General features: G+C 43.4%; 1 protein-coding gene across 1 annotated transcript; it reads left to right on the top strand.

The window, feature by feature from the left end:
- The first annotated feature begins 828 nt into the window (after positions 1-828).
- On the top strand, positions 829-11,158 carry KICS2 (KICSTOR subunit 2). The gene is made up of 3 exons (XM_035127032.2): positions 829-1,121; positions 5,025-5,313; positions 7,312-11,158. The coding sequence occupies exons 1-3, from the start codon at positions 887-889 to the stop codon at positions 8,126-8,128; spliced, it is 1,341 nt and encodes a 446-aa protein (XP_034982923.1). The 5' UTR covers positions 829-886; the 3' UTR covers positions 8,129-11,158.
- Positions 11,159-12,239: the final 1,081 nt, after the last annotated feature.

Genomic DNA, 12,239 nt, shown 5'->3' with positions numbered 1-12,239 from the left:
TGGCACAGCCATCACTGCAGAAAAGCACAGCATCCGACAGGTGGTGACTTAAAAGCCTACTGGATGCTAATGCCATGATAGTCCTCTTTCCCCTCATTCTACTGTAAGTGGAAAATTTCTCCATAGATTAAAAACAAAACAAAAAACATGGGGGTCTCTCCTTTTCTCTTAGTTCTTTCTCAGAATCCAAACCAAGGAAGCAAGGACAAATTGACTAATGCTCTTGATTTTACCAGAAAAATATAGGATCACTAAGAAAGCTGCAAAACAGACTGGTGGCATGTAAAGGAACTGGTTGCTGATTGGAAGTACTGTATTGTGTAAGTGTGTAGCATGGAAAAAGGAAGCCTGATACAGTCTTGGACATGGGTGGCAAATCCCCAGCCTGACTGCCCCCCAAACCTGGCCATTATCAGTGGATGAGTGGAGAAGGAACCAGTAAACGTTCCCCCCCCCCCGCCCCCCGGGTCGATGTGGTGCCTGTGAACATGCAGCCGTAGAAGGTTGGCGGCTGCAGCCTTCGGGCCACCGCTCTAGGACTTGAGCCCTTCTGCCCTCGCTGCGCTCCTATGGAAATGAATTACTGTAGTCCTAAACCGATAGAATTCGTTCCCCTGATTCCGCGTCCCCGCCCCTCACCATCCTCGCTCGAGTTCCACCGCCCTTTCGCTTCCCTGATAGATCACGCGGCGTGGCGCCTTCCCTACAGCCCGATTGGCTGTTGAATAGGGAAGGGCGGGCGCCGGGCTATGATGGCCGCCCTCCGGCTCACGTGACTTGTCCGTATTTCTGCGCACGCGCGCGTCTCGGGCGTGCGTTTGTGGATGTCTGCGCGGCGGGGCGCGGGAGAGGTGGCTGCCGTGCGCGTCGTGGCGGCGGCGGGCGAATGGGGGAGTCTATGCCGCTGGGCACGCCGGTGCCGGTGGAGCAGGCGGTGCTGGAGACCTTCTTCTCGCACCTGGGCATCTTTTCCTACGACAAGGCCAAGGACAATGTGGAGAAGGAGCGCGAGGCGAACAAGAGCGCGGGCGCCAGCTGGCTCTCGCTGCTGGCCGGCTTGGCCCACCTGGCCGCGGCCGAGAAGGCCTATCACAGCATGACCTTCCTGGGCCAGAAACTAGGTACCTACCCGGCCTCTGCTGGTGGTTCGGCTGCTGCTGCTGCTTTGCGGCCGCTTTTCTTCTGCCCCCCCCCCGCCCCGCCCCGCGCCGCCCCATCCCACTGAGGCGCAGGTCTCCCCTTGACAGCACCGAGTCGGGCTTGGAGAAGGGCAGCTCTTCCTTGACGTGCGGAACTTCTCAGGCCCGCGAGGAGTTGGTCCCGAGGTGTAGATGTTGAGTGAGGGGCAGGGGTGCCAACTTGAATAAAATATGGGGGGGGGCAGGTGGTATGTGAACCGCCCTGAGACCCCCGGGTATAGGGCGGTATATAAATTCAAATAAGAATAATAAGCCCCATCGCCGCATAAACAAGACGTGGCGCACGCACCTCATTTGAATGGCAACGCCCATCAACTTTGGTTGTCTCCCCCCCCCTTCAGGTATTTTTTGGGGGGGGCAAAGGGGCCTCGGCCCCTAGGAGTTGGCTCCTATGCTGAGGGATTGGGCCCATGTCATCTCCCTTTTGCACTTCAATCTTCCCGCCCCCCTTTCCAGACATCTATATCCATGACAGCCTTGGGATGTTCAACAGAGCAAACAAAACCTAGGGGCAGCTCAAAGGTATATTGGCTGGCAAAGGTGTACGTGTTTCATGGAAGAGTTGCTTCAGACTCCCAATGTCTGAAGCCATACACAAGCAATACATCCTGTCATCCTGCCTTTATAGTTCCCGTTTCTTACCTGGCAGAAACTAAATTCAATAATAACAATGTCGTTTAGTCGTGTCCGACTCTTCGTGACCCCAATAATAACAATATGGGGCCCCATATTGTTTTTCTTAACACAAAATATCGCCTTTTTGTTCTGATACAGCCTGATAGTGAAAGCAAATGCTGGAGCAACTGCTTTGCATGCAGTTAGATCTGAGGTTCAGATGGAGACTCTGGTGGTGGAGAGATGTTGCCAGTTAATGTAGGCCAGTGGTGGTCTAACTTTTTTCAAAGAGGGCCAGATTTGATGAAGTGAAGGGCCGTGAGGGCCGACCAAAGGACCAACCAAAGTTGTTGACCTTTTTTTAGGATTGAAGTTGAGCTTTTTTTTAGGGTTGAAGTTGTGGAGCGGCCAGATTAAGCCCCCAAAAGCTTTTTTTGTCCACTTGAAGGCGACAGTGTTAGGTAGTCTGTGGCCGAATGGAAACTAATAGACAGGAATCATTTTGCGTGCTGGAATGGCCATTTAAATGTGATAGAAAGAGTCCCAGTTAATAGACTTGGGAGGAGAGGGTGGTAAATGGGTCCCTCATGGCATGTGATGAAATTGAGTACAGGCAGCAGATTAACTTTCAAATCATTGAGCAACTTAAACGTTTGTTCAAATTTGTAAAGCTACTCTGTTGTTGTTTAGTCGTTTAGTCGTGTCCGACTCTTCGTGACCCCATGGACCATAGCACGCCAGGCACTCCTGTCTTGCACTGCCTCCCGCAGTTTGGTCAAACTCATGTTCGTAGCTTCGAGAACACTGTCCAACCATCTTGTCCTCTGACGTCCCCTTCTCCTAGTGCCCTCAATCTTTCCCAACATCAGGGTCTTTTCCAAGGATTCTTCTCTTCTCATGAGGTGGCCAAAGTATTGGAGCCTCAGCTTCACGATCTGTCCTTCCAGGGAGCACTCTGGGCTGATTTCCTTAAGAATTGATAGGTTTGATCTTCTTGCAGTCCATGGGACTCTCAAGAGTCTCCTCCAGCACCACAATTCAAAAGCATCAATTATTCGGCGATCAGCCTTCTTTATGGTCCAGCTCTCACTTCCATACATCACTACTGGGAAAACCATAGCTTTAACTATACGGACCTTTGTCGGCAAGGTGATGTCTCTGCTTTTTAAGATGCTGTCTAGGTTTGTCTTTGCTTTTCTCCCAAGAAGCAGGCGTCTTTTAATTTTGTGACTGCTGTCATCATCTGCAGTGATCAAGGAGCCCAAGAAGGTGAAATCTCTCACTGCCTCCATTTCTTCCCCTTCTATTTGCCAGGAGGTGATGGGACCAGTGGCCATGATCTTGGTTTTTTTGATGTTGAGCTTCAGACCATATTTTGCGCTCTCCTCTTTCACCCTCATTAAAAGGTTCTTTAATTCCTCCTCGCTTTCTGCCATCAAGGTTTTGTCATCTGCATATCTGAGGTTGTTGATATTTCTTCCGGCAATCTTAATTCCGGCTTGGGATTCATCTAGTCCAGCCTTTCGCATGATGAATTCTGCATATAAGTTAAATAAGCAGGGAGACAATATACAACCTTGTCGTACTCCTTTCCCAATTTTGAACCAATCGGTTGTTCCATATCCAGTTCTAACTGTAGCTTCTTGTCCCACATAGAGATTTCTCAGGAGACAGATGAGGTGATCAGGCACTCCCATTTCTTTAAGAACTTGCCAAAGTTTGCTGTGGTCGACACAGTCAAAGGCTTTTGCATAGTCAATGAAGCAGAAGTAGACGTTTTTCTGGAACTCTCTAGCTTTCTCCATAATCCAGCGCATGTTTGCTATTTGGTCTCTGGTTCCTCTGCCCCTTCGAAATCCAGCTTGCACTTCTGGGAGTTCTCGGTCCACATACTGCCTAAGCCTGCCTTGTAGAATTTTAAGCATAACCTTGCTAGCGTGTGAAATGAGCGCAATTGTGCGGTAGTTGGAGCATTCTTTGGCACTGCCCTTCTTTGGAATTGGGATGTAGACTGATCTTCTCCAATCCTCTGGCCATTGCTGAGTTTTCCAAACTTGCTGGCATATTGGGTGTAGCACCTTAACAGCATCATCTTTTAAAATTTTAAATAGTTCAGCTGGAATATCATCACTTCCACTGGCCTTGTTACTCTAAAACAGCATTATTTGACAAGGCAGTGGCAGTCCAGGTAATGTGATGATATCAGTAACCTGTTAGTTCTTCTAATGCTCATGTTTGCAGAACTAGGTTGTAGCATGGAACTGTCAGCAACACCAGTTTAATAAATTCACCCAATAGGCACTGTTCAGAAACAAAAAAGCATAAGTCCTTCCTGAAGTCTTATATTCTGAAAAAAGCCGTGAGACAAAAGGAGAGAAGAGTTGCAGAGGAATTTTGCACTTGCTGGAGTGGGAAAAATAAAAGCATGAAAATAGTTAAAGAATCTTGTGGTAGGGATTTTTAGTCCTTGCTTTCAAAATCACAGCTGGTTACAAATGAGAATTATATTACTCTCATGCACTATATTCTTTACATTTGATTACTTAACTCTGCTGACTTCCCTTAATGGGTCTTGTGACTCCCTTGAGGTGTGATGTGGCTCTTGGGAAAATACATGTTTTAAGCTTTCTTAATCCTAAATAATTTAAAATGTACTTGTTTGTGTGCTTTTAAGGACTAATGAGCAGGTCTTTGAGTTCATCTGTTCTCTTTGAATTCTGATTTGCAGTTAGAATGTTGGTATATTCATGACTGTACGTTTCACGTTTCAGGGTTTAAAAAACTTTAAAGTGTTTTGTGTTGTGGTTGGATAAAAACACATTCTAAAGTCTAGCTATTAATAGCAACGTGTGTTATTAACATTTCATGATGGCAATGCTGTGTAAAATCCTTAGAGAAGAGGTTACTTCTAGGTTGCGTATATTCTTCCCAGCATACTTAGAAGTAATATTTAGACCTTTCTAAAAACAAGGCATGGACAATGAAGCAATGTGGCAGAAGGCCCCTGATGAAAAATTAATTTGGAACAAGTAGAGGTTAAACTTGCTAAAATGTAAACTTCTATTATGTAATAATTAAATCTGCTCTTACAAGTCATTGTTGCTGCTGAACATGCAATTGCTGATGAACTATGGAGGCATATTGTTGCATCTTGTGTGTTTTTCATCCATAGTATGGGTAATATATACTTCTTTAATAAAAAAAATACAGGTGGACAGTCGTTCTTCAGCCGAAAAGACTCTATACGAACCATATATACATCTCTGCATAATGAACTGAAGAAGGTGGTGGCAACGGGTCGGAATGCAATGGGAGGGACAGCCCCTCACCTAGAAGAACTGCTGTCTCACCTGTCTGAGCAGCTCTGCTATTTTGTTCAGGCTCGAATGGAAATTGCTGATTTCTATGAAAAAATGTATAGCCTTAGCACCCAAAAGTTTATCAACTCCGAGGAACTGGTAAACTTCTTGGAATCCATCCTTAAAAAATACAGCTCAAGGTCAGTGTGTCCTTTTAATATCATTGATGTCTTTATTTTAAGCAGAAGGATTGAAAATTTGCATAAGAGCTTTGTCAATGTAAAAGTAGTCCGGAATCCAAATGGTTTAGTCTTTATACCGTTTTACATATTAGCAAAAAATGAGTTTAACATATATGAACAATGCCAACAAAGTGTCTGCAATTCTTTTCTTTTTCTGATGTTTTATATGACCAGCTGTTGGAATAGGGATCTGGCACAGTTTCTATCATGTTTACCATCCAACAATTTCATTAACTTTCATCTTCACTTCCCCTATCCCTTAATATATATTACAAATATAATCACAGATTTGGGGTTGGTACAAAATTGAGAAGCATGAGATCTTTCCTTAAGTCTATGAAACATAAGCACATCCTCTCAGCCTTATCATCATGATTTTTCTAAACTGCAGCATACAATAATTAATTTTAAATCATTCTCCATAATTTTATTAATTATTAAAAGAAATATGGTTTCATATCTGTATTTCTTAATTGTCAGTGTCAGTGTGTGTGGAAAGCAGGTGTGGAAATGACTCTGTAACGGTGTCTATGGTAAGGCTTTTAATTAGAACACATTTCTGAGACAGTGTAAGTTTTGTAATTCAGCCTTCTTCATCATCATCATTCAGTTGGCAGTTTTCTGGAATTACAGTTTTTCACTGGATGTCCCCGACAAGGTTTGCACTCTGTTTAAATTCTGCTTCATTTAAACTTGGTTAGCTGAGAGTCTTATATGGTAGACTGAAGGCACATTGTCTACAAGTAGGCAACATTTTTTCAGACACAATATCAGGAATGTTCCTCTCATTAGGAAACAATTTGAGCACTGGTCTGTGCTTTTTCTTCTTAATCTAGTTTGCAGTAACAATAAAATGGTTGTTGATCTGCTCGTTGGAACCAACTGGAGCTGAAAATTTGTAGAAATGTGTGGTGGGTCACTTTCATGTGGTTGTTTATATAATTTAATTAGTATAACTTATTCTGACCAAAGTTTTCTGTCACATGCAAATGTGAAGTATTCTATGGTGAGTTGGAAGGTGTGTTTTTTTCATTCAGAATTTGGGAGTAAATCATATATTATCCAACACTTGGAAGTATTGGCCCACTTCACATGTCATAGTATGCTATAATTAATGGTTTACCTTAAGCATGCATTTTTGGTCTGTTTATGTCCTCTCCACTACTACGTGGAGGAAACAAACCATGATCTCTGGCTTAATATTCTGACACTGCTTTGTTTTGCTCCAAACAACCATAATCAGTAAGCTAAGAATAAACCTTGGCTAAGATTATGGTTTGTTAGGAGCAAAACAAACAATGATTCCTTGTTCAAATACAACACCAAGCTGGGGATTTTGGTTTGCTTTCTGCCAATGTGATCCAGGAGGAGTGAAGCGGGCATGATTTACCATGGTTTATGGCTTGTTGTGATGTGGAATGTGGCTGTTGTGCGCCTTGGAGACAAGCATAGACAATACTGAACTTTGATACATTGGCGAGCGGGACACGGGCGAACTGCTTATTCAGCATACATGGTACATGATTGTAACATGCAGAGTTGCCAAGATGATCTTAAAATCCTGTTAGAAGTACACTGGTACCTCGGATTACAAATGCTTCGGGTCACAAACTCCGCTAATCCAGAAGTTGTACTTTGGGTTGAAAACTTTGCCCCAGCATGATAATGGAAATCGCACGGCAGCAGCAGTGGGAGGCCCCATTAGCGAAAGCGTGCCTCAGGTTAAGAATTGTTTCGGGTTAAGAACGGACCTCCGGAACGAATTAAGTTCGTAACTCGAGGTACCACTGTAGTGACAAAGCTCTTTGTCACCTCCACAGCATTGTTTCCGAGAAGGACAGCATTTGGCGAACATGCTCTAGAACTGTACACTGTCTCTGGATTCCTGGCTGATTGAGAGAATAGCTTTTCTGTGCAATGCGTCTCATGCATTTCAAAATGTCTTCCTTTCTCTAGATTTCATCATCCAATCCTTAGTCCTCTGGAAAGTAGCTTCCACTTAGAAGCAGATGTGCTTGCCCATCTTTTGAAGGCTCAGGCACAGATCTCAGAGTGGAAATTCCTCCCATCCTTGGTCCATTTGCACAATGCTCACACAAAGCTGCAGACCTGGGGACAGATTTTCGAGAAGCAACGAGAAACCAAGAAACACCTGTTTGGCGGCCAGTCTCAGAAGGCTGTACAACCGCCACACCTTTTCCTGTGGCTTATGAAACTCAAGAATATCCTCCTTGCCAAATTTACCTTTTACTTTCATGAGGCACTTAGTCGGCAAACAACGCCATCTGAAATGAAGACATTGACTGCAAAAGCCAATCCTGATTATTTTGGGAGAATTTCCAGCTTTATCAGGAAATATGATGCTGTTAACGTTTCCTTAATCTTTGACAACCGTGGATCAGAGAGCTTTCAGGGACATGGTTACCATCATCCCCATTCCTACAGAGAAGCCCCCAAAGGTGTTGATCAGTATCCTGCAGTAGTATCTCTGCCCAATGACAGGCCTGTTATGCACTGGCCCAATGTCATCATGATTATGTCTGACAGAGCTTCTGACCTCAACAGTTTGGAAAAGGTGGTCCATTTCTATGATGACAAAGTTCAAAGCACCTACTTTTTGACTCGCCCTGAACCTTATTTTACCATTGTAGTTATTTTTGAATCCAAGAAGTCTGAGAGAGACTCTCATTTTATCTCTTTTCTCAATGAAACTTCCTATTCCCTTAAGAACTCAAAAGCATTTGCAAGTCTGAAGCCTGGATCCAAAGGATAAAAGGATTTGCTATTAAAATTGTTTATTGGACTGCAAGGAGACTGGCTTTTAAGGCTTCTAGAAATGCCCGTATGTGTATGTTGGTCATTTTTTTAAAAAAATAGAAGCTATTTTAATATTAAGTATTTAATGTTTAATATTAATATTCAGCATTTTTGGAATGAATACCTTGAATGATATAAAATTGAATTGGAAGGTGGCAAACTCCTCAAATGTAGTGCACTAAAACTATCAGGATGGTGTTTTGCTCAACTGCTGTATTTTTTTAAAGTCTATATAACACTTGTTTGCCTTTACCTAAATGCACTTTATCTGTTGCTGGTCAGTCACTTAGCATCTGCTGGAAACAGATTTGAAAAGGAAGCAGATTTGAAAAGGAATATGGAGTGTGAATCCCACCACCAAAAGCAATTGCTTATATTAAAAGTATTCTTTTGTCATATTCACTGGAAAGTGTTGGAACTTGAAGCAAATAATTGCAATAAATTAAATGCACCATGGAAAAATACTTTTCTTTCTCAGCTCTGTAAAACCTTGGTCTGGAATTCCACAACTCACATATAAGGCCCCATTTCATCATCTTGTGGTAGTGTCTTTATAGATCCCTTTCTCTCTAAATCTTCTGGTTAGTTGTTATTGCTATAGGAAGCTGTATATGCTTCTTATTGGATATATTTTTTAAAAAATTATATCCAATATCTTTCCTTGAAAGAGCTCAAGGTGGCTAATAGTAAAAATAGCTTATGGTTTGTATCCAGTAGTGCCACCTACATCAGCTCTGGAAGGTTTGGGGGCTCCAGAGCAGGTTCAGGGAGAGTGCCAGGGCAGAGGAATACATTTCAAGAGGGGACAAGAGGAAGAAGTCGTACTGTACTTGTAGAATTCCGCTTTTACAACCTTGGATCCAAAGTCAAATACAACAATTTTAACCATCAAGCTAATACAGATACATGAAAGCATTAAAACATCACCAGGAAGCAACAACTCTGCAGTGAAATAAAAATTAATCAGCCTTGGGTCATTTAAGGATATGCAAATTTCTTAAACTTACTTTCTAAGTCAGCTATGTACCTAACCAAGGACCTTAGCTTTTATAGAGGTATTGTTAACTGGTTTGTCTTTGTGGGCATGCTGCCATTCTTCAGCTACTATTCCAGAACAATGTATTTACTCAAAATGTGTGTGTGTTTTTCTTCTAGAAAGGAAAAGATCCCAACATTTGCAAATGATTCAGAATGGATCCTCAGTATTGTCATTTGTGTGGCATGTGTATCAGCACCACCCCACTTTCTGGGCGGGGGCTTGTGTGGTGTGGTTTTGGAGATAGCTGCTTCATGCCACTCTCTCTGACCAGTGCAAGCTGTCAGTTTGCGAACTATTCAGAGACGTGACGTCAGCTAGTGAAGGGAGTTCAGGGATCAGCTGTAGCTCAGGCAGACACACAGAGTTCCTCTTGTCTAACCTTTTATAATCAGTCAGAATTCCACAATACAAGGTATTATATACCAAAAAACCCAAAGAAAACTTGCCAGTGCTATCTCCATGCACATGCTTAGAAATCCCACGTTTACTGGCTGGCAGAACGCAAGGGAATGTAAGGAGGGGTGTGACTACAACCACAGAACTTTTCTCAGTTTGGGTGCAACCTGCCATTAGTGTTGGAGGGGTGGGGGGAAGGCACTCACTTTGTAATAACAGCAACATGTGACGAAAGGTGTAGAGTAGACTATCAGCTCCAAATGCACTTAAAAATGGATCCAACCACAGCCATAGCATCTTAAATGGCAAGTGTGTAAAAGCCCTGACTGATGCATGGCTTTTTTATTGTCTTCTCTTTGGAAAGGTTAGTCATACTTCTCTCTCGTGAAGAGATAATTATACTGTGCAAGCTCTGTTGGCCACTTTGGAATATTTGGGTATGGAGGGAGATTATAGGGACAAGTTACTTTTGCTTTTTCTTAGAAGATGAGCCATTTTGTAGGGTTGGATGCTATCTGGACCCAGTGTTTTGCCAGTTTTAATGTCAGTAAGGCCTAGGATGTTGCCTCTTGTCACCACCACACCCTCTGTTGTGAAGACAAAAGCAATGCATTCAACTTCTCTGCAATCTCATTTGGATGCGATGGAAGTACATTCATTCATTTTTTGCAACGCAACAGTGCCAGGAAAAGATAAATGTTCCAGTATGGGAAGAAAGCATACCGTATATCTTTCAGAGAAAATTAACAATAAAATAAAGACACGGTATGACTACAGGGGGAATTTTGTTAGTGGCACCATGGGATCTATCGGTAGGCTTCTATGACACTCCTGCAACCACAGTCCATGCACCACCTCAAGTTGCAAAAGCCTCACTGGCTGTGGATTTAATTGCATTTTCCCAATGGTGATATATTGCAGCTGAGTGCTGCAACAATTCAATATCCTGAACAGAAGCCTTTTCTTGAAAGACGGTTGCGTCCTGCAGAACAAATGAACATCAGCTGTGCTACATTTGTTCTTTGAAAAACTGGTTGGGAAGATCCTTGGGGACTGGAGAATATAGTGTGCAGGTATTGTTTAAGTGTTGTGATGTCCAACTCTCTACTTGCCTTTACAGCTATGCATATTACACTGATGGCATTAGCAATAGCCTTTAGAACAATATAAATGGAAGTTTAAAGTAATAGACCTTGCGCTGGCATTTAAAATCACTGTCCATTTTCAAAAGAGCAGTTGAAAGTACACCTGTGTACACTTTAGGTTTGGTATAAAAATAAAATGGGTTTAAAATTTATTTTGGTTTGAGTGACTTGGGAGCTTCATTAAAAATAATCACATACTTTTATTTACAACTTTACAACAGCAAATGAACAAGTAACGTTTATTACCGAAATAACTACTTTTGGTTGCCTCACTAGGTGCAATTCAGCTGCATTAATTTTAAGCACTTTGACATTGCTTTCAAGACGATTGCACTGACCGTCTCCAGTGCAGTTAAATGCACATCAGGTATGCTCAGGGCTTTTTGTCAGCTGGAACTCTTCTGCACCTCTTGGCTGGCTTCGGAAGTGGATGGGTGGGTGGGTGGGTGAGAACTGACCAACCTCAGCAAAGCCCTGCTACACATCCGGCTCATGAGAGGCCCTCCCCAGACACCAAAGGACACCCTCTGCGGTCTCTTCACAAGGTGGATGCACAGTGGGGCTTTGCTGAGGCTGGTCAGCCTCCCACCTAATAGGTGACGCAGAGGAAGGCTGCACCTCAACTGAGCAAACACCCAGCTGAGAAGTGTGCAGGTGTCAAGGCTCAGAATACCCTCCCCTGGTGGCAGCCAATAAAAAGCAGATAACATGAAGAGTCCTTATCACGTAATTTATTCGGCTAATCTGAGCCTTCTGCCGCTAAGCTGTCTGTTCTACTCTCAACGCCTGTCTGGTCCTTGGAGAAGCGGGGTCAGGAATGCTTTCCAAGGACACCGCGTCTGTCAGCTGTCTCTCCCCTGGTGCTTCTTCCTGCTGTTCCTCTTCCAATATTTCCCAGCTTCTGCCCTCTGCAGCCTCTGAACTATGCCCTTCCGCAAACCACTGATCTAAATCTATACTGTCCTCCTGTTGTCAGGAAGGGTCAGGAGGAGGGGGGCGGTCCCCACCATTCCTCAGTCCAGTCCCTGACAGCAGGGTGTGCATTTGTACTTGTTAAGCTGCTCAGCTGAGGTGTGGAAGGCTCCCCTTTCTTGCCTCAATTGAGCAGCCTCAACAAGCCTCTGGCTAGTGAGGAGACACCCCCACATCCCCGAAAAAGATCCTCTTTCGGCTCTGGGATGGGTCTTAGGGAGGTGCATTCCAGCACCTTTTTTGCCTAGAAAAAAGCACTGGGTATGCTATATTTTAAAAGCATTTAGATCCAATGTTTGTACAACTGGATAGTGAAGCAATAAAACCTTTGTCTCTTAGCAACATGCTCAGGTTCTGCCTCCTAGATATGTTTTCATCAATACACACTTTTCTGTTTTATATCTTATAAATAAGCCACTGAACCTCACAGAAAACTAAAAGAAGAGAAGAAGAAGAGGAGTTTGGATTTGATATCCCGCTTTATCACTACCCGAAGGAGTCTCAAAGCGGCTAAC

Source organism: Zootoca vivipara, chromosome 10, assembly GCF_963506605.1.
Source record: "Zootoca vivipara chromosome 10, rZooViv1.1, whole genome shotgun sequence".
NCBI classification, from domain to species: Eukaryota; Metazoa; Chordata; class Lepidosauria; order Squamata; family Lacertidae; genus Zootoca; species Zootoca vivipara.
Note: the sequence above shows the minus strand (reverse complement) of the source record. Positions and strands in the feature narration are given on the sequence as shown.